At 58.0% G+C, this 23,718-nt stretch overlaps 1 protein-coding gene across 3 annotated transcripts in view; it reads left to right on the forward strand.

Annotated features, from left to right (window-relative positions):
- Nucleotides 1-3,354: 3,354 nt before the first annotated feature.
- The window catches only part of LOC144944398 (receptor-type tyrosine-protein phosphatase gamma-like), a 509,515-nt gene continuing 489,151 nt past the window's right edge, over nucleotides 3,355-23,718 (forward strand). For all 3 annotated transcript variants that reach the window (XR_013639578.1, XM_078872535.1, XM_078872536.1), the window contains exon 1: nucleotides 3,355-3,784. Coding sequence is in view for 2 of the 3 variants with exons in the window: in XM_078872535.1 (XP_078728661.1) it covers nucleotides 3,643-3,784 (142 nt within the window). In the remaining variant the exon portion in view is untranslated. The remainder of the gene's footprint in view (nucleotides 3,785-23,718) is intronic.

Genomic DNA, 23,718 nt, shown 5'->3' on the forward strand with positions numbered 1-23,718 from the left:
CTCGCTCCCCGTTCGTCTAATTTAAGGTTGAAAGTTTGGAACAGTTGAGCAAAAATATGAAGAAAGATTGGGGTAACTTGGTAGGAATAAATTGAGAATTTGGTGGCGATCGGGGGTGAGGGGGGAGGGACGTGAGGGGGGGTTGAGGGGGGGGGCGTTGAGGAGGGGGTGGGGCGTTGAGTGGGGGGGGGGGCGTTGAGGGGGGGGGGGCGTTGTGGGGGGACTTTTCAGATGCCAATAAAGAACTTCAATGACGTCACCGTGGCCTCCGAGGGATGTGTCCGTGCGCGACAGCGCGAATGTCAGGTTTTGAATGGGGCCGATGGGTTGTGGTGGTGGTGGTGGTCGTGATTTTGGTGGTGGCGGTTGTGGTCGTGATGGAGGTATTGGTGATGGTTGTGGTGGTATCGGTGATGATGATGTTGGTGATTGGTGTCTGTCAATGACATGAACCACATCACACCAATCATGAAGCACACGTCAACCACGCGTTGCCACATCAACTACACACCAACCACAACAACTACACACCAACCACCCCAACCACTACACCAACCACATCAACTACACACCAACCACAACAACCACTACACCAACCACATCAACCACATACCAACCACCCCAACCACTACACCAACCACATCAACTACACACCAACCACCCCAACTACTACACCAACCACAACAACCACTACACCAACCACCCCAACCACTACACCAACCACATCAACTACACACCAACCACAACAACCACTACACCAACCACATCAACCACACACCAACCACAACAACCACTACACCAACCACATCAACCACTACACCAACCACCCCAACTACACACCAACCACAACAACCACTACACCAACCACATCAACTACACACCAACCACTACGCAAACCACATCAACTACACACCAACCACCCCAACCACTACACCAACCACATCAACTACACACCAACCACTACGCAAACCACATCACAAACCACATCAACTACACACCAACCACAACAACCACTACACCAACCACATCAACTACACACCAACCACAACAACCACTACACCAACCACATCAACTACACCAACCACCCCAACCACTACACCAACCACATCAACTACACACCAACCACCCCAACCACTACACCAACCACATCAACTACACACCAACCACCCCAACCACTACACCAACCACATCAACTACACACCAACCACAACAACCACTACACCAACCACATCAACTACACACCAACCACAACAACCACTACACCAACCACATCAACTACACCAACCACCCCAACCACTACACCAACCACATCAACTACACACCAACCACCCCAACCACTACACCAACCACATCAACTACACACCAACCACCCCAACCACTACACCAACCACATCAACTACACACCAACCACAACAACCACTACACCAACCACATCAACTACACACCAACCACCCCAACCACTACACCAACCACATCAACTACACACCAACCACCCCAACCACTACACCAACCACAATAACCACACACCAACCACCCCAACCACTACACCAACCACATCAACTACACACCAACCACACACCAACCACCCCAACCACTACACCAACCACAATAACCACACACCAACCACCCCAACCACTACACCAACCACATCAACTACACACCAACCACACACCAACCACCCCAACCACTACACCAACCACAATAACCACACACCAACCACCCCAACCACTACCCCAACCACAATAACCACACACCAACCACCCCAACCACTACACCAACCACAATAACCACACACCAACCACACACCAACCACACACCAACCACCCCAACCACTACACCAACCACAATAACCACACACCAACCACCCCAACCACTACACCAAGCACAATAACCACACACCAACCACACACCAACCACCCCAACCACTACACCAAGCACAATAACCACACACCAACCACTCCAACCACTACACCAACCACAATAACCACACACCAACCACACACCAACCACCCCAACCACAATAACCACACACCAACCACCTCAACCACTACACCAACCACAATAACCACACACCAACCACCCCAACCACTACACCAAGCACAATAACCACACACCAACCACACACCAACCACCCCAACCACTACACCAAGCACAATAACCACACACCAACCACACACCAACCACTCCAACCACTACACCAAGCACACCAACCACACAACAACCACTACACCAACTACACAACAACCACTACACCAACCACACCAACCACACACCAGCCACCCCATCCACCCCAACCACATTAACCAAGCACCAGCCACACACCAGGCACCAGACGCACGTAGGAGGGAGGGGGAGAGGGAGGGGGGAAGAGATTGCGTAGCGCAGAAGGACACGGGGAGCAAAGGGAAGAGCGGACGGGGTCACGGGAGAGACACAGAGAGAATGAGAGAGAAGGGGGGCGAGGGGGGGGTGTGGAATTGAACGCAGCCGTCGCTGCTGCTCCGCGTCAAGCGAAACGCGAGAGGCGCAGCTCCCTCGGCGCCCCCCCCCCCGTCTCTCCGTCTCAGCTCGCACAGTGAAGCATCGCTCTCCCTCTCTCCTGCCTCTCTTCTGCCCACATCCCACATCACCCCCTCCCCCCCCATCACCTCCAGTCACCCCGCCGCCCCTCCCCCCCAACTCCACCACATCCTCCGCGACGTCGATTTTGTCTCTGCGCGCGCGCTGCTCCGTGCGTTGCCGTGCGCTGCTCACCCTCTCGTGCGGGAGAGGGAGGGGAGGGAGGGAGCTGAGAGAGCTGAGTGAGGGAGGGAGCTGAGGGAGGGAGGGAGCTGAGGGAGGGAGGGAGCTGAGAGAGGGAGGGAGCTGAGAGAGGGAGGAGGGAGTTGAGGTGGGGGGGAGGAGGGGGAGGGAGAGGAGAGAGAGAGGGAGAGGTGGAGAAGGGGGGCGGAGAGCGGAGAGGCGAGAGAGAGAGGAGAGAGAGCAGGGGGAGCCGCACTTGCCAGCTCTTCTCGCCGCGTCCGACGTTCGCTCGCCGCCTCGTCCCAGCCGAGGAGTTGCTTGCGCGCGGCGTGTTGCTGGCGCGTGCTGGGTGGGGGTTTCTTTGCGTTGCTGATTTCAATTCGAATTCATCATCCCGACTCCGCCGGTCGATCTTTCGTGTCCGTGGTGGTGGCGGCTCGCTTTTCTCCCCCCCCCCACCATCACCCCCTCTTCGCTCGTCTCGTCAAAACCCTCCTTCCTTTTGCTGGTCATTGTCCGCGGCACAATAGCGAGGGACACAGAGAGCGGAGTGATCGGTGTGACTGATTGATTAATTAGAGGAAGAGGGGAAGGAGGAGGAGGGAGGGAGGAGGGAGGGGAGAACGCGGATGGAAGGAATCCGCTAATCGCTGAAGGACGACGCTCCGAACACGTAGCAGGCTCGCGGAGACGACATCTCAACGGAGACGGAGCGAGAGAGCGAGGGGACGCGGGGAGACGCAGAGACTGAGAGACAGACAGCATCGACATCGCGACCCGACCCCGCACGGCCGCGTCCGATCCCTCTCGTGTATAGACTCGACCCGGAGTCGAACTTTGAAGGTTGTGACGAGCGGAGTTGCCCGGTCGTCTCGGCGGCGTGAGACCCGCTCCTCGGCCATGCGGCGGCTGGGCTGTGCTCACGGGCGGGCCCCTGGGTCGGGGACTCGAGCGGGACGCGGGCCGCTTCGGAGCGGGGGCCGCCTCCTATCGACGGCCGCGGTGCTCTGTCTCCTCGCGGGCCTCTTCTGCACTCCGGCCGGTACGAGTCTCACGCTCGCCTACTCACTCACTCACCCACTCACTCACCTATTGACCCATTCACCCACTCACTCACTCACCAACTGATTCACTCCCCTGCTGACCCGCCTACTGACCCACTCACTCACTTACTGACCCACTCACTCACCTACTGACCCACTCACTCACCTACTGACCCACTCGCTCGCCTACTGACCCACTCGCTCACCTACTGATCCACTTACTGGCCCGCTCACTCACCTACTGACTCGCCTACTGACCCACTCTCTCACCTACTTACCTACTCACTCACTAACTCATTTACTACTCACCGCCTCGCTCCCTTACCAAGCAATCTACTCACTTTCTCTCACCCATCCACTCACTCACCAACCTCGATATTCGCTCACCAACCACTCCACTCGCACAGTCACCTGTACGCCAGCTCGCTGCATCCTCCCATCCCACCGCTCGCTCCCCGATCCGCTCACTCACCAACTCACTGCCACTCACCCATCTACTCACTCACCGACCGATATGCAACGAGAAACCCATCCACGCGCTCACTCACTCCCTCGCCCCTCCACTCACCCGACTCTCTCTCACACCAATGCACTAACTCACCAAAGCACTCACTCGCTCACCCACCCATCCCGCCCGCGATACAAGCGCTCGCGTCCCGAGAACGAGTGAGCGGAGGGGAGAACCGGCGCTGATGTCGCTGGTGGTTGTGTTGGTGGTTGTGGTGGTGGTGGTTGTTTCCGGGATCACGATAAGCCAGTCCCCCTCCCCCCATTCATCCCTTCGATCGGGATCCCCCGAAGGCGTCCAACGGGGAGATGGGGGAGCAGCGACTCGAGCTTCATCTTGCCTCGCGCACGGCGCGTGAGTGAGCCGCTTGGGTGAGTGCGCGAGTGAGTGGATTTGGAGAGTGATTGCATAGGTGAGTGAGATGGTGGGTGAGTGGGTCGATGGGTGAGTGGGAGGCTTGATGAGTGAACGAGCTGGCGAGCTGGCGAATTAGCGAGTGAGTGGAGTAGTTGGTGAGCGAGTGGACGGGTTGGTGAGCGAGTGGAGTGGTTGGTGTGCGAGTGGACGGGTTGGTGAGCGAGTGGACGGGTTGGTGAGTGAGTGGAGTGGTTGGTGAGTGAGTGGAGTGTTTGGTGAGTGAGTGGAGTAGTTGGCGAGTGAGTGGAGTGTTTGGTGAGTGAGTGGACGGGTTGGTGAGTGAGTGGGGTGTTTGGTGAGTGAGTGGACGGGTTGGTGAGCGAGTGGAGTGTTTGGTGAGTGAGTGGAGTGTTTGGTGAGTGAGTGGACGGGTTGGTGAGCGAGTGGACCGGTTGGTGAGCGAGTGGAGTGTTTGGTGAGTGAGTGGAGTATTTGGTGAGTGAGTGGACGGGTTGGTGAGCGAGTGGAGTGTTTGGTGAGTGAGTGGAGTGTTTGGTGAGCGAGTGGACGGGTTGGCGAGTGAGTGGAGTGAGTGGAGTGTTTGGTGAGTGAGTGGAGTGTCTGGTGAGTGAGTGGAGTGTCTGGTGAGTGAGTGGACGGGTTGGTGAGTGAGTGGAGTGGTTAGTGAGTGAGTGGACGGGTTGGTGAGCGAGTGGACGGGTTGGCGAGTGAGTGGAGTGTTCGCGTCGCAGTAGACAACGAGCGAAGGCGCTTTAATCGCCTCGCTCGCCCCGAGCCCCTCTCTCTCTTTCTCTCTCGCTCTCTTCGCGGCTCCTTCTCTTGCCAGCGCTTCTTCTAGCGGCGATCTCTCCTTCGCGACCTCTCTTCTCGAATCTCTGACGAGGCTGGCGACTCGAGCCGCGCAGCGACAGCGCGCAGGGGGGAGCAGCGGTCTGACGCTGCTGGAGCGTGGCTCTGCGAGCCGCTCCGAGCGTGGCTCTGCGAGCCGCTCCGAGAGTGGCTCTGCGAGCCGCTCCGAGCGTGGCTCTGCGAGCCGCTCCGAGTGTGGCTCTGCGAGCCGCTCCGAGCGTGGCTCTGCGAGCCGCTCCGAGCGTGGCTCTGCGAGCCGCTCCGAGCGTGGCTCTGCGAGCCGCTCCGAGCGTGGCTCTGCGAGCCGCTCCGAGCGTGGCTCTGCGAGCCGCTCCGAGAGTGGCTCTGCGAGCCGCTCCGAGTGTGGCTCTGCGAGCCGCTCCGAGTGTGGCTCTGCGAGCCACCTCGCTTGCACTGTCGAGAGGAGAGTCCGGTCTGGGGTGAATGGACGCGCGGCTGCATTAACCGGGGCGGGCGCTGGAAATTCGAACCGCGGCGTTCTCGCTCGGCTCCGTCACTGGCATTTGCTGCCTGACTCGCACTCCACATCGAACATCCCTCCTGAACACGGGGCTGGCTCGAGACTCAGCGAGGACTTTCCCTCGATAAGTGAACGACGCCCGCGCTAATCTCTCGTTCTCCTTTCAATAGCAACCCCACCCCCTCCAACCATCATCCTCGCCACTCATCAACAGCAACAATCGTCATCGCATTCATCGTCGCGATCAATCTCCCACGTCATCGGTTATTTCGCGAAAGCCTCTCAGCCATATCTGCGCTCAAATCACCACACGTGTCCGCCCTCCTTGGCGATGATGTCCGCGACAGTGCTGTTTGTTGCTCGCCGCTTGACACGTGCTGTGGGCTCGTGTTGGGCAATCCGTTTGTTAGTATATATATACAATTTTTTTATCACGATCCACCGCCACCATCAATAATCGCGGTCATCATCAGCAGCCTGGCGACCCGCAATCCGCGCCGTCTCCCATCGTCCATAGCGACTCTCCGCCGTTATTGTGAGGATGATGAGGATGATGAGGAGGAGGATGAAGATGAGGAGGAGGATGAAGATGAGGAGGAGGATGAGGAGGATGATGATGAGGAGGAGGAGGATGAAGATGAGGAGGAGGATGAAGATGAGGAGGAGGATGAGGAGGACGAGAGGGACGTGGCCGTTGTGTTCCGTCGTCACGCGAGCGCGAACGTGGGGGAGCGGGGGGGGGTGTTAGGGGGGCGAGATCAGGGAAAGGGCGCCCGGCGCAATTGCTGAAGTGGGGAAAGGGGCCGATAGAGGAAGCCAGAGAGCACAGAGAGAGCACACAGAGAGAGCACACAGAGAGCACACAGAGAGAGCACACAGAGAGCACACAGAGAGAGCACAGAGAGCACACAGAGAGAGCACAGAGAGAGCACACAGAGAGCACACAGAGAGCACACAGAGAGAGCACACAGAGAGCACACAGAGAGAGCACACAGAGAGAGCACACAGAGAGAGCACACAGAGAGCGCACAGAGAGAGCACAGAGAGAGCACACAGAGAGAGCACACAGAGAGAGCACACAGAGAGCACACAGAGAGCACACAGAGAGCACACAGAGAGAGCACACAGAGAGCACACAGAGAGAGCACACAGAGAGCACACAGAGAGAGCACATAGAGAGCACACAGAGAGAGCACACAGAGAGCACACAGAGAGAGCACACAGAGAGAGCACACAGAGAGCACACAGAGAGAGCACACAGAGAGCACACAGAGAGAGCACACAGAGAGCACACAGAGAGAGCACACAGAGAGAGCACACAGAGAGCACACAGAGAGAGCACACAGAGAGAGCACACAGAGAGAGCACACAGAGAGCACACAGAGAGAGCACACAGAGAGCACACAGAGAGAGCACACAGAGAGCACACAGAGAGCACACAGAGAGCACACAGAGAGAGCACACAGAGAGAGCACACAGAGAGCACACAGAGAGAGCACACAGAGAGAGCACACAGAGAGCACACAGAGAGCACACAGAGAGCACACAGAGAGAGCACACAGAGAGCACACAGAGAGCACACAGAGAGCACACAGAGAGAGCACACAGAGAGCACACAGAGAGCACACAGAGAGCACACAGAGAGCACACAGAGAGAGCACAGAGAGAGAGCACAGAGAGAGCACACAGAGAGCACACAGAGAGAGCACATAGAGAGAGAGCACACAGAGAGCACACAGAGAGAGAACACGTGGGCAGGAGTGGGGGCTGATAAGCGCAGCGGGCCGCGTCTAACAGAGGGAGAGGGGTGGCCGTGTGCGAGCCAGCGAGCCCGCGTGGACACGGCGGCGTGCTTGTGAATGTGTGTGTGTGTACGTGCGTGTGTGTACGTGTGTGCGTGCGTGTGTGTGCGTGCGTGTGTGTACGTGTGTGTGCGTGTGTGTGTGTGCGTATATGTGCGTGTGTGCGTGCGTGTATGTGCGTGCGAGTGTGAGTGTGTGTATGTGCGAGTGTGTGTGTGTGTACGTGCGTGTGAGTGTGTGTATGTGCGTGCGAGTGTGTGTGTACGTGCGTGTGAGTGTGTATGTGCGTGTGTGTGTGTACGTGCGTGTGAGTGTGTGTATGTGCGTGCGAGTGTGTGTGTACGTGCGTGTGAGTGTGTGTATGTGCGTGTGTGTGTGTGTGTACGTGCGTGTGAGTGTGTATGTGCGTGTGTGTGTGTACGTGCGTGTGAGTGTGTATGTGCGTGTGTGTGTGTACGTGCGTGTGAGTGTGTGTATGTGCGTGCGAGTGTGTGTGTACGTGCGTGTGAGTGTGTGTATGTGCGTGTGTGTGTGTGTGTACGTGCGTGTGAGTGTGTATGTGCGTGTGTGTGTGTACGTGCGTGTGAGTGTGTATGTGCGGGGAGACAAAGGCGGCATGGTGCTGGTCACTCACCCCCTCGTGTACCATCCCGGCCTTTATAGGTGCTCCCTAACAGCACTTGCCCCAACAGACTGTTAAGGCTACACGGGGAATCTTTGTTTTTTTTGTATGCGAAGGATGAGTGGGGAGCGGTGGCGCATTGGTTAGCGCAAAGCGCTGCGAGCTCAGCCACCCGAGTTCGATTCGCGCTCACGGCCAACACCAGTGACGAATATCTGAACCGAACCTGGGCCTCCCCTAGGTCGACTCAGCCTCAAATAAATACCTGTTTGCGATGTGTAAACACCTCCTCGAGTGTCGTTCCGGCCTCCATACGCGCCGCTGGCTAGCACCGCTCGCCCCAACAGTCTGCTGCTGGGTGCGTCTCACTCTCCTGCAGAGAGAGGTCTCTCATCATCACCGGGAGAACGCGGCGACTCCCGATTATCCACGGGCGGATTATCCGGATTGCGAGTTTCCTTATTTACTTATTCATCAAGGAGAGCCACGCTGCGTCGTATGACTCTTACGCCCCCCCCCCCAGAGGTTTCCTGCCGCATTTGGATTTTTCATTTTAAGATTTATTTTTAAAGGCGACTACTGACGAGTTGTGTTTATTATTATTATTATCATCATACACGTGTGGGAGGAGACCGTAGCACCTGGAGAAAACCCCCAAGCATTGCGCGAGGGTGCAACACTCTATTCCCCGTACAGATGGAAACGCACGGCGATGGGTGTGTGTAGGTGCGGGTGTGACCGTGTTGTGTGTGTGTAGGTGCGGGTGTGACCGTGGTGTGTGTAGGTGCGGGTGTTGCCGTGTGGGGTGTGTGTAGGTGCGGGTGTTGCCGTGTGGGGTGTGTGTAGGTGCGGGTGTGACCGTGGTGTGTGTAGGTGCGGGTGTGACCGTGTTGGGTGTGTGTAGGTGCGGGTGTTGCCGTGTGGGGTGTGTGTAGGTGCGGGTGTTGCCGTGTGGGGTGTGTGTAGGTGCGGGTGTTGCCGTGTGGGGTGTGTGTAGGTGCGGGTGTTGCCGTGTGGGGTGTGTGTAGGTGCGGGTGTTGCCGTGTGGGGTGTGTGTAGGTGCGGGTGTTGCCGTGTGGGGTTTATTGGAGGGAGCGAAGGCGCCGTCGTTCTCCGTCTTGTCCGCAAGAGCGAGGAGCTGTCCCGTCAGCACCCAGCGGTGCCTTAAAATCGTGAACCTGGTGCGGTGTGTAAACGTCACCACTGGGGAGACAAATGCGACCGGGCGTGGTGCTGGCCTCCCGTCCCCTCGTGTGCCGCTCTTCGTATTCGCTGCTCTGAATACAACTCCTCGCGGATCTCGTCAACGAGCGTAAACCATCGTCACGCAAACCTCCGGCCAGCCTCACAGCGGCGTCTCTTGGCTCACCATCGCACACAGAAGTGCGTCTGAAAGCGCGCGGCGCTTTCAGACGCACTTCTGCGGCCGTCTGGAACGCCTCTTCCCTCCGATGTTACGGAAGCCACTGGGAGCTATGCACTTTGAAACAAATATTGAAAAGTAATTTCATTAAAACTGCTTGCTTTTTGCGTTTAGTTCGTCGTCCCACGTACGGTGCGAAATAAGTTCAGCGTTGCGAACACTGCGAGACTGCTCAACGCGAGCACAGCATCGCAGAACAATATCTAATTACTACGGCCGCTCGCAGGCACCAAATGTAAAATTGTTTGAGCGTGGGCTTGGAACTTGAATATTGTAGCGGCTTGGCTAATTGGCGCTCATTAACGCGACGCACGCGCGTGATGAATGCTCTCCGTGTGTGTGCAACAGCAGCTCTAAGGATATCAGACACGTGCGGTGCATTGCGGTGCACTCGTACCATGTACACACGCGTGTGCCTGCGTGTGACTGCGTGTGACTGCGTGTGACTGCGTGTGCCTGTGTACACACGCGTGTGACTGTGTACACACGCGTGTGACTGCGTGTGCCTGCGTGTGACTGTGTACACACGCGTGTGACTGCGTGTGACTGCGTGTGACTGCGTGCGCGCACGCGTGGGTTCGACTCGGCCTCAAATGAGCACCTGGTGCGGTGTTGTGAACATCGCCACTGGGGAGACAAAGGCGACCGGGTGTGGTGCTGGCCACCCACCCCCTCGTGTGCTGTGCCAGGCTTCACAGGTGCTCGCTAACAGCACTTGCCGCAGCAGTCTGTTAAAGCTATACGGGTGGTCTTTGTCTTTATTCGCTAACAGCACTGGGCCGACAGCCTGTTCGAGGCTGTACGGGGGATCTTTGTGTTTGGTGGCGCTGCGCTACTAACCCAAGCAACCCGAGTTCCATTCAACAACACGGTCAATAACAGTGGCGAATGGTCGAACCGGACCCGGACCTCTGTGCCCTAGGTCGACTCAGCCTTAAAAATGAGTACCTGGTGCAATGTCTAAACCTCACCACTGGGGAGACAAAGGCGGACGGGCGTGGTGCTCGACATCCACCCCCTCGTGTGCCACAGTGCCGGCCTCCATCGGTGCTACTCGCTAGCAGCACTTGCCCCATACGTCCGTTAAGGCTATACGGGGGATTTTTGTTTGTGTGTGTATCAGTGTATTGTACTGCATTGACAAGAGGATCGTCATCATTTCCACGATCGATAAATGCAATAATCATCTTCATTGATGTCGTGATCGATATTGTAATGCTCCGCCATCATTATCATTACCAGTCAGCGCCCATGATCAAAGCGTTCGGGATGCGCCCGATCTCACCAGACTGGGAATAAGCTAAGCGGGGGTTGAGCCTGGACAGTGCTCGGATGAGCGACCACCGTATACACCGTATGTATACAAACCACCGTATACACCGTATGTATACAAACCACCGTATACACCGTATGTATACAAAACGTATGTACACAAGACGCAGGCGCGACCCTGGCGGCGAAGTACGGCCATGGTCAAATACCCGTCATGACCAGCAAGACACGTGGTGGTAGTGGTGGTGGGGCGGAGCGGGGGGGGGGTGAGACTCATTCAGCAGTGGATAGATAATATCGGGCAGTGCACGTGCGGACATTCACCGAGTGTTTACACAGCACGCGTTTGTTGGCAGGGAGCGACTGAACACAAACAGCAAACCCTCAAATCGATTTCACAGCCACTCAGCTCGCTGGCCCTTACACAACACGATTACTAGTATTATGTTAATGGGGTGCCAGCTGAGGAATGGAACGCGGAAAAGGAAATCCACTCATGGGAGATGGAGCAATGACGTCAACCAATGTATTATCATCACCATCACCACCACCCTCCTTAATCCAAGAAAGCATCACTGAGCTTCGAGACTCTCTTGCAGAATCAGAATATCGATGTATTTTTCCGGAGGAATCCGATGAGCTACAAACCTCTTTTTTAACCCAGAGATGTCAGAGCAAGTTCACAGATGTTCAGTGGGTCCTGCCTAACGTCGTTGTCAGTAGGGGGAGGTGCTGCTGCTGCTGTTGCTTGATGCAATTACCAATTGTTCGCTGCGCGTGCGGGGTGATTTCTCAGCGCGGGGACATTTGGCCAATGCGCGCCGGTCACTCCGCGTGCGTTTCAGTTTCATTTATTAGGTAGAGCCCTGTGAGCCATCCGGCTCTTGCCTCGGGTGCAACCGCAACAAACAAAAACATGAACAAGAAACATCTTAAAGGGACTACACGCAACAGAAAAATCCAGGAAAAATCCAGGAAAAAACCAGGAAAAAACCGAGCGTGTGTGGGTTTGGCATTTGGAATCAGCTCGTGTGCAGGGGGCCCGTGAGAGATTCATATTCCAGTAGACTCCGTTTAAGCCATCGGAGCGGCACAAGAAAGCGGGTGCCACTGAGAATGGCGGCCAAGAGAATTGGCACGGAGGGCCGAGCCACAGTCTACGAAGCTCAAGTCCGCAGTGTCACCGAGTCTCACGCCTCTTCTCCGTGGCGGACGAACGCCCGACCAACTCACCTCGACCCTTGCGGTCAACATCCAGAGGAAGGTGCCGCCGGCACACGACTCGCCATCCCCAGCCTGCATCGCCGTCGGTAAGTCGCTGCTGTCCACAGGCCCTGGCACAAAATGCACACCAACCAATGCCCCCCCCTCCCACAGACCTTCAGGTTACGCTTCCACCGCCCATATGAAAGACGCAGTGCCACCCGATGAAGACAGCCCTGCCAAGGCACGGCCTATGCCCCCCCCCCTCCCCCATTTGCCAGAACATTGCTCCTTGTCAGAAGCTCCCTGGACAGAACCTCCCCTTCTTCATTCTCCTCTCCGGATATCAAACTGCATCCCTGATGAACACATTGTCGGCGAAATCACTGGTTCTGGTCTTCAGACCGCACCCCCTGTCGGTACTGCGTCTTTGAGCTGCAGTGATTATGTCGATTAGATGTACTAATGTGGGATATGGCTGTTTTTCACAATTGCACTCAATCAAAAAAGATGAGAACTCAGGACACACCAGGATGGGAGTGTCACTTGCGAGAGTAATAACTTGTCAACACAATTACAAAAGCAAAACTGAGTCAATTAAAGCAACGGCAATGTAACGATTAGAAATCGGGACGAGAACAACTCCTTCCTTCGAGAAATGGAACATATTGCACAAGACACACATCGTGTTTAGGCTGATAGTAGCACTGTGACACATTCATTTACAGAAGTATTGCACAAAGATGTCGGGTGACGATTGTAGTGAATGTGCGAACGGGCACGGATTTATGTCAATGGCAATCGCAAAGGGAAGTTTTCACACAGAGTCCCAACATTGGCGGTCATATGGGGAGACCTTCATCCAGCAGTGGATTGGCCATGGCCCATGGCGATGATGAAATCAAGGGGGTAATTAGAACGACGATGATTGTTATTTTGAGTCTCATAATCCGGTAGCACCGTCGTTCCCGTGAGCTTAAGAGCCAATTACGAACCCAGCGAGCGCGTGCACACATCAGCGATCACGGACAACTCGGGGAACACGAGGAAATGAGAGCGCGCGAGAGTCTTGGGGAGAGAGAGCAAAGGGGAGATGGGGAGAGCAGTGGGGGGCGTGGAGAGAGAGGGAGGGAGGAAGCCTCGTGTCTCAGAGGCAAGCGAGGGAGAGGCGAGGTGGAAATGGCGAGAACAGAGCACACGGCCACGTGTGACAAGCACTCGGCCTTTGCGCTTTGCGCACGGAAAATACATCCGCAGCAGCAGCAGCTGAAGAAGAAGAAGGCGAACTGCGCGTTGTTCCTCTCGGCGCAGGTGGCCACCGTTGGCGTCCATTGACAGCAGCGGCGGTGCCGCCATAGACAACCTGCGGCCCCGTTTCGTCCTCGCTGGGACTCATCGGCACAGGGGAGCCACCGATGCTCGCTGCCGCAAAGGCGTTTCGCGGAGTTCTGGATTCCGTCACGGTGGGGTGTTCTCGTCACTAAATGGTTCGACTAATAGGATCGGAGCGGATCCTTGCGGGCAAATCTTGTGGTTGCTCGCCTTAAGCGCTCTATTGGTAGGCGTCATGAGACGCGGGGGAGGGGGGGAGGGGGCGGGGCGTGGGGGGGGGGGCTGGAGATGATTTCCTGCTGTGCATCTCTCAGTGGTGTTTGTCGGATTGTTCCCGCGTGCTGTTCAGCACGACGTCCGACGTTTCGCTCCGCGCGCTGGGAGCCGTTCCCGAGTGTGAGTTCCCGAGTGTGAGTTCCCGAGTGTGAGTTCCCGAGTGTGAGTTCCCGAGTGTGAGTTCCCGAGTGTGAGTTCCCGAGTGTGAGTTCCCGAAGAAGAAAGTTATTTAAAGAAAGAAAAGTCATCACGCACCACGCATGGATTCTAATTAGTGACGAATGACGAAACATCTAAAGCTCGCGCGGCGAGGTGACGTCACGCCACTGTGACGCGCGACGTCGCGATGTGACGTCACACTTGAAGTCGTCATCGGAAAGGGGGAGGCAACGGAGCAAAATGGACGAATATCGATCGTCGTTTTTTTTTATTTCTCTCGTCCGACGAGTCGTGACAATTCGTCGAATTGTGAGGTTGCGGTGGTAGAATTGGGGGGCGAGGGGGGGTCAAAGGGGGAGGAGGAGGGGGGCAGTGGGGAGTGGTGGGGAGGGGAGATCCCACATCAGGTTGAGCAACTTCGTCTCTCGTCGTTGATCTCAGTCGCCCCCGGGACAACAGCGGCGCGGCAGGCGGTCGCACGCACAACGCGCGGCCACCTCGCTGTGGAACGAGGCGCGGGTTGAAATCGGATCGCTTATTCATTGGTTGACTTGACACTCAGCCAGACACCCAGCCAACCAGCCAGACACCCACCCAGACACTCAGACACCCAGCCAGACGCCCAGCCAGACACTCAGACATTCAGACAGCCAGACACCCAACCAGCCAGAGAGTCAGACACCCAGACAGCCAGACACTCAGCCAACCAGAGAGTCAGACACTCAGACATTCAAACACTCAGACACCCAGCCAGACACTCAGACACCCAGCCAGACACTCAGACATTCAAACACACAGACGCTTAGACACTCAGACAGGCATGGTGTCGCTGGTGGTAGCGGTAGTGTCGTGGTCAGCGCGCTGCGCTACGAACCTGACAGCCCGAGTTCGATTCCCGCTCACGGTCAAACACCAATGACGATGATCTGAATCGGTCCTAGGCCTCCCCTAGGTCGACTCAGCCTCAAATTAGTATTCGGTGCGGTGTGTAAACATCGCCACTGGGGAGACAAAGGCGGCCCAGCGTGGTCTTGACCACCCACCCCCTCGTCAGCCGTGCCGGCCTTCACAGGTGCTACTTGCTCACAGCACTTGCCCCAACAGTCTGTGCAGGCTATACGGGGGATCTTTGCCTTTGGTGTCCCTGGTGGCCGCGTCGTCACAACCCGGCCTCCACACTCTCCGCCACGGATTTCATCATCCGGGCCCAGAAGCGACGTTGCCGCGCCCGCCACACCGCGTCCACCCTTCTCTATCTTCGAGTCGTCACACGCCGCGTCCACCCTTCTCTATCCCCGAGTCGTCACACGCCGCGTCCACCCTTCTCTATCTCCGAGTCGTCACACGCCGCGTCCACCCTTCTCTATCTCCGAGTCGTCACACGCCGCATCCACCCTTCTCTATCCCCGAGTCGTCACACGCCACGTCCACCAGTCTCTGTCCCCGAGTCGTCACACGCCGCGTCCACCAGTCTCTATCCCCGAGTCGTCACACGCCGCGTCCACCAGTCTCTATCTCCGAGTCGTCACACGCCGCGTCCACCCTTCTCTATCCCCGACTCGTCACACGCCGCGTCCACCAGTCTCTATCCCCGAGTCGTCACACGCCGCGTCCACCAGTCTCTATCTCCGAGTCGTCACACACCGCGTCCACCCTTCTCTATCCCCGAGTCGTCACACGCCGCGTCCACCCTTCTCTATCTCCGAGTCGTCACACGCCGCGTCCACCCTTCTCTATCTCCGAGTCGTCACACACCGCATCCACCCTTCTCTATCCCCGAGTCGTCACATGCCGCGTCCACCAGTCTCTATCCCCGAGTCGTCACACGCCGCGTCCACCAGTCTCTATCCCCGAGTCGTCACACGCCGCGTCCACCAGTCTCTATCCCCGAGTCGTCACACGCCGCGTCCACCAGTCTCTATCTCCGAGTCGTCACACGCCGCGTCCACCCTTCTCTATCCCCGACTCGTCACACGCCGCGTCCACCAGTCTCTATCCCCGAGTCGTCACACGCCGCGTCCACCCTTCTCTATCCACGAGTCGTCACACGCCGCGTCCACCAGTCTCTATCTCCGAGCCGTCACACGCCGCGTCCACCCTTCTCTATCCCCGACTCGTCACACGCCGCGTCCACCAGTCTCTATCCCCGAGTCGTCACACGCCGCGTCCACCAGTCTCTATCCCCGAGTCGTCACACGCCGCGTCCACCCTTCTCTATCCCCGAGTCGTCACACGCCGCGTCCACCAGTCTCTATCTCCGAGTCGTCACACGCCGCGTCCACCCTTCTCTATCCCCGACTCATCACACGCCGCGTCCACCAGTCTCTATCCCCGAGTCGTCACACGCCGCGTCCACCCTTCTCTATCCCCGAGTCGTCACACGCCGCGTCCACCAGTCTCTATCTCCGAGTCGTCACACGCCGCGTCCACCCTTCTCTATCCCCGAGTCGTCACACGCCGCGTCCACCAGTCTCTATCCCCGAGTCGTCACACGCCGCGTCCACCCTTCTCTATCCACGAGTCGTCACACGCCGCGTCCACCCTTCTCTATCCCCGAGTCGTCACACGCCGCGTCCACCAGTCTCTATCCCCGAGTCGTCACACGCCGCGTCCACCCTTCTCTATCCACGAGTCGTCACACGCCGCGTCCACCCTTCTCTATCTCTGAGTCGTCACACACCGCATCCACCCTTCTCTATCCCCGAGTCGTCACACGCCGCGTCCACCCTTCTCTATCCCCGAGTCGTCACACGCCGCGTCCACCCTTCTCTATCTCCGAGTCGTCACACGCCGCGTCCACCAGTCTCTATCCCCGAGTCGTCACACGCCGCGTCCACCCTTCTCTATCCCCGAGTCGTCACACGCCGCGTCCACCAGTCTCTATCCCCGAGTCGTCACACGCCGCGTCCACCCTTCTCTATCCACGAGTCGTCACACGCCGCGTCCACCCTTCTCTATCCCCGACTCGTCACACGCCGCGTCCACCAGTCTCTATCCCCGAGTCGTCACACGCCGCGTCCACCAGTCTCTATCCCCGAGTCGTCACACGCCGCGTCCACCCTTCTCTATCCACGAGTCGTCACACGCCGCGTCCACCAGTCTCTATCCCCGAGTCGTCACACGCCGCGTCCACCCTTCTCTATCCCCGAGTCGTCACACGCCGCGTCCACCAGTCTCTATCTCCGAGTCGTCACACGCCGCGTCCACCCTTCTCTTTCCACGAGTCGTCACACGCCGCGTCCACCCTTCTCTATCTCCGAGTCGTCACACGCCGCGTCCACCCTTCTCTATCCACGAGTCGTCACACGCCGCGTCCACCCTTCTCTATCTCCGAGTCGTCACACGCCGCGTCCACCCTTTTCTATCCACGAGTCGTCACACGCCGCGTCCACCAGTCTCTATCTCTGAGTCGTCACACGCCGCGTCCACCCTTCTCTATCCACGAGTCGTCACACGCCGCGTCCACCAGTCTCTATCTCCGAGCCGTCACACGCCGCGTCCACCCTTCTCTATCCCCGACTCGTCACACGCCGCGTCCACCAGTCTCTATCCCCGAGTCGTCACACGCCGCGTCCACCAGTCTCTATCCCCGAGTCGTCACACGCCGCGTCCACCCTTCTCTATCCCCGAGTCGTCACACGCCGCGTCCACCAGTCTCTATCTCCGAGTCGTCACACGCCGCGTCCACCCTTCTCTATCCCCGACTCATCACACGCCGCGTCCACCAGTCTCTATCCCCGAGTCGTCACACGCCGCGTCCACCCTTCTCTATCCCCGAGTCGTCACACGCCGCGTCCACCAGTCTCTATCTCCGAGTCGTCACACGCCGCGTCCACCCTTCTCTATCCCCGAGTCGTCACACGCCGCGTCCACCAGTCTCTATCCCCGAGTCGTCACACGCCGCGTCCACCCTTCTCTATCCACGAGTCGTCACACGCCGCGTCCACCCTTCTCTATCCCCGAGTCGTCACACGCCGCGTCCACCAGTCTCTATCCCCGAGTCGTCACACGCCGCGTCCACCCTTCTCTATCCACGAGTCGTCACACGCCGCGTCCACCCTTCTCTATCTCTGAGTCGTCACACACCGCATCCACCCTTCTCTATCCCCGAGTCGTCACACGCCGCGTCCACCCTTCTCTATCCCCGAGTCGTCACACGCCGCGTCCACCCTTCTCTATCTCCGAGTCGTCACACGCCGCGTCCACCAGTCTCTATCCCCGAGTCGTCACACGCCGCGTCCACCCTTCTCTATCCCCGAGTCGTCACACGCCGCGTCCACCAGTCTCTATCCCCGAGTCGTCACACGCCGCGTCCACCCTTCTCTATCCACGAGTCGTCACACGCCGCGTCCACCAGTCTCTATCTCCGAGCCGTCACACGCCGCGTCCACCCTTCTCTATCCCCGACTCGTCACACGCCGCGTCCACCAGTCTCTATCCCCGAGTCGTCACACGCCGCGTCCACCAGTCTCTATCCCCGAGTCGTCACACGCCGCGTCCACCCTTCTCTATCCACGAGTCGTCACACGCCGCGTCCACCAGTCTCTATCCCCGAGTCGTCACACGCCGCGTCCACCCTTCTCTATCCCCGAGTCGTCACACGCCGCGTCCACCAGTCTCTATCTCCGAGTCGTCACACGCCGCGTCCACCCTTCTCTTTCCACGAGTCGTCACACGCCGCGTCCACCCTTCTCTATCTCCGAGTCGTCACACGCCGCGTCCACCCTTCTCTATCCACGAGTCGTCACACGCCGCGTCCACCCTTCTCTATCTCCGAGTCGTCACACGCCGCGTCCACCCTTTTCTATCCACGAGTCGTCACACGCCGCGTCCACCAGTCTCTATCTCTGAGTCGTCACACGCCGCGTCCACCCTTCTCTATCCACGAGTCGTCACACGCCGCGTCCACCAGTCTCTATCTCCGAGTCGTCACACACCGCGTCCACCCTTCTCTATCCCCGAGTCGTCACACGCCGCGTCCACCCTTCTCTATCCCCGAGTCGTCACACGCCGCGTCCACCAGTCTCTATCCCCGAGTCGTCACACGCCGCGTCCACCCTTCTCTATCCACGAGTCGTCACACGCCGCGTCCACCCTTCTCTATCTCTGAGTCGTCACACACCGCATCCACCCTTCTCTATCCCCGAGTCGTCACACGCCGCGTCCACCCTTCTCTATCCCCGAGTCGTCACACGCCGCGTCCACCCTTCTCTATCTCCGAGTCGTCACACGCCGCGTCCACCAGTCTCTATCCCCGAGTCGTCACACGCCGCGTCCACCCTTCTCTATCCCCGAGTCGTCACACGCCGCGTCCACCAGTCTCTATCCCCGAGTCGTCACACGCCGCGTCCACCCTTCTCTATCCACGAGTCGTCACACGCCGCGTCCACCAGTCTCTATCTCCGAGCCGTCACACGCCGCGTCCACCCTTCTCTATCCCCGACTCGTCACACGCCGCGTCCACCAGTCTCTATCCCCGAGTCGTCACACGCCGCGTCCACCAGTCTCTATCCCCGAGTCGTCACACGCCGCGTCCACCCTTCTCTATCCACGAGTCGTCACACGCCGCGTCCACCAGTCTCTATCCCCGAGTCGTCACACGCCGCGTCCACCCTTCTCTATCCCCGAGTCGTCACACGCCGCGTCCACCAGTCTCTATCCCCGAGTCGTCACACGCCGCGTCCACCCTTCTCTTTCCACGAGTCGTCACACGCCGCGTCCACCCTTCTCTATCTCCGAGTCGTCACACGCCGCGTCCACCCTTCTCTATCCACGAGTCGTCACACGCCGCGTCCACCCTTCTCTATCTCCGAGTCGTCACACGCCGCGTCCACCCTTTTCTATCCACGAGTCGTCACACGCCGCGTCCACCAGTCTCTATCTCCGAGTCGTCACACGCCGCGTCCACCCTTCTCTATCCACGAGTCGTCACACGCCGCGTCCACCCTTCTCTATCTCCGAGTCGTCACACGCCGCGTCCACCCTTCTCTATCCACGAGTCGTCACACGCCGCGTCCACCCTTCTCTATCTCCGAGTCGTCACACGCCGCGTCCACCCTTCTCTATCCACGAGTCGTCACACGCCGCGTCCACCCTTCTCTCTCCACGAGTCGTCACACGCCGCGTCCACCCTTCTCTATCCACGAGTCGTCACACGCCGCGTCCACCCTTCTCTATCCCCGAGTCGTCACACGCCGCGTCCACCCTTCTCTATCCCCGAGTCGTCACACGCCGCGTCCACCAGTCTCTATCCCCGAGTCGTCACACGCCGCGTCCACCCTTCTCTATCCCCGAGTCGTCACACACCGCGTCCACCCTTCTCTATCCCCGAGTCGTCACACACCGCGTCCACCCTTCTCTATCCACGAGTCGTCACACGCCGCGTCCACCCTTCTCTATCCCCGAGTCGTCACACACCGCGTCCACCCTTCTCTATCCCCGAGTCGTCACACGCCGCGTCCACCAGTCTCTATCCACGAGTCGTCACACACCGCGTCCACCCTTCTCTATCCCCGAGTCGTCACACGCCGCGTCCACCCTTCTCTATCCCCGAGTCGTCACACGCCGCGTCCACCCTTCTCTATCTCCGAGTCGTCACACACCGCGTCCACCAGTCTGTATCTCCGAGTCGTTACACGCCGCGTCCACCCTTCTCTATCCCCGAGTTGTCACACGCCGCGTCCACCAGTCTCTATCTCCGAGTCGTTACACGCCGCGTCCACCAGTCTCTATCCCCGAGTCGTCACACGCCGCGTCCACCCTTCTCTATCCCCGAGTCGTCACACGCCGCGTCCACCCTTCTCTATCCCCGAGTCGTCACACGCCTCGTCCACCAGTCTCTATCCCCGAGTCGTCACACGCCGCGTCCACCCTTCTCTATCCCCGAGTCGTCACACACCGCGTCCACCCTTCTCTATCCCCGAGTCGTCACACACCGCGTCCACCCTTCTCTATCCACGAGTCGTCACACGCCGCGTCCACCCTTCTCTATCCCCGAGTCGTCACACACCGCGTCCACCCTTCTCTATCCCCGAGTCGTCACACGCCGCGTCCACCAGTCTCTATCCACGAGTCGTCACACACCGCGTCCACCCTTCTCTATCCCCGAGTCGTCACACGCCGCGTCCACCCTTCTCTATCCCCGAGTCGTCACACGCCGCGTCCACCCTTCTCTATCTCCGAGTCGTCACACACCGCGTCCACCAGTCTGTATCTCTGAGTCGTTACACGCCCCGTCCACCCTTCTCTATCCCCGAGTCGTCACACGCCGCGTCCACCAGTCTCTATCTCCGAGTCGTTACACGCCGCGTCCACCCTTCTCTATCCACGAGTCGTCACACGCCGCGTCCACCCTTCTCTATCCCCGAGTCGTCACACGCCGCGTCCACCCTTCTCTATCCCCGAGTCGTCACACGCCGCGTCCACCCTTCTCTATCTCCGAGTCGTCACACACCGCGTCCACCAGTCTCTATCTCCGAGTCGTTACACGCCGCGTCCACCCTTCTCTATCCCCGAGTCGTCACACGCCGCGTCCACCCTTCTCTATCCACGAGTCGTCACACACCGCATCCACCCTTCTCTATCCACGAGTCGTCACACACCGCGTCCACCAGTCTCTATCTCCGAGTCGTCACACGCCGCGTCCACCCTTCTCTATCCACGAGTCGTCACACGCCGCGTCCACCCTTCTCTATCCCCGAGTCGTCACACGCCGCGTCCACCTGTCTCTATCCACGAGTCGTCACACGCCGCGTCCACCAGTCTCTATCTCCGAGTCGTCACACACCGCGTCCACCAGTCTCTATCTCCGAGTCGTCACACGCCGCGTCCACCAGTCTCTATCCCCGAGTCGTCACACGCCGCGTCCACCCTTCTCTATCCACGAGTCGTCACACGCCGCGTCCACCCTTCTCTATCCCCGAGTCGTCACACGCCGCATCCACCCTTCTCTATCCACGAGTCGTCACACGCCGCGTCCACCAGTCTCTATCCCCGATGTCCCGAGGCGACTCGTCACGTGCCACGTATCCATTCAGCGCCTCTCCCTTAAATGTTTGAGTCGTTACACACCGCGCGTGTCTGATGATCGCTAAACAGTAGCCCCGACGTATGATTGTCGAGTTGTACATCGTTGGTTTTGTGTTGTTGTTAATATTCGTACAAAGTTACGGTTGCTGCTCTTTTTGTTGATCCACTGCTGGATGAGAACCCAACTTCCGGCAGGCATTGCGGGCGTGGGCGCCGCTGAATCTTCACGCTGACTAATTCTGTCTCTCGGAATAAGTTACAAGAAAATATGATACGAAGAAGAAACCTACGACTTGCGAGTGTAGCTGGTGGACCAATGCTCAGTCCAGGCTTCGTATCTCACGAATGTCGTTGCAGCGTAGAATGAACTCACCCAGCTCACGGTGTGGCTGATTATCCCAATGGATACGCGCGACTCACTGGGTGTCAGAGGGAGGGAGCTTGCGGAAAGTGTCGCGAGAATTATTCTCAAACAAGCGGCATGACCCCGATTCCCGAATCCACTCTACGTGACTCTCCTGATCTCTCTGTGGATGGGTTCGATCCCGACCCTGACGCCTGCTGCTGTATATTTGGAGTTTTCGGTGTCTGTCTCTCTCCCCGTGGTCGCGTGGATTTTAATCGGGTTTCTCCGGTTTTTCCCCTCCGCATGCAGAATCAACATCACGCGTCTCGAGTGTTTTGCTGCTCTAAATGTCCACGTGGTGATGACGCCACTTCGTTGAGGTCACTTCTGAAAAATAGTTCTCTCGCTCACTGGGCCTTACCTGCATGGTCAAATAAACTAACTATAATAGTTAGTTTAAATAGAATAACTGTGCTTAACCTATTATACTAGTGCTATGCGGACAGGATTGAGAGCGGGTAATTAAGCTACCCGTCCCGGTGTTTCAACTGCCGCGACTGGAGATCGCACTGGCGACAATGGCCGTGCAAGTCCAGGGCTCCCACCACAAACCACGAACGAGCCGCAATGCCGCGCTGGTCTCGTCGCGGTGCGTGAACCATCACCACGTGATCTCCCGTGGTCTTCCTCGCAGCAGCAGCAGCAGCGGCTCCTGGCTGCTGCCATAGAACACAGATGGTGGCGGTCACCGCATCGCGCGGCGCTTTCAGACGCGCTTCTGCGGCCGTCTGGAACGCCTCTTACTGCCGATGTAAAGAAGCCACTGCGAGCTATGACACTTTGAACTGATCATCATCTCGACTGACGAACTCATTTCTTTAGAACAGTTTTTGTGTTGACTTTGTTGTCTTTCCCCCGCACCTCCGATGAGCACGGTTGGATACGTACGGTGCAAAAGAAATTCAACATACATAGACTCACACAGAGACACATAGACTCACACAGAGACTCAGACTCACACAGAGACACAGACTCACACAGAGACCCATAGACTCACACAGAGACACAGACTCACACAGAGACACATAGACTCACACAGGGACTCAGACTCACACAGAGACACATAGACTCATACAGAGATCCATAGACTCACACAGAGACACAGACTCACACAGAGACCCATAGACTCACACAGAGACACAGACTCACACAGAGACCCATAGACTCACACAGAGACACAGACTCACACAGAGA

The sequence above is a fragment of the Lampetra fluviatilis genome, chromosome 34, assembly GCF_964198595.1.
Source record: "Lampetra fluviatilis chromosome 34, kcLamFluv1.1, whole genome shotgun sequence".
Taxonomy (NCBI): domain Eukaryota; kingdom Metazoa; phylum Chordata; class Hyperoartia; order Petromyzontiformes; family Petromyzontidae; genus Lampetra; species Lampetra fluviatilis.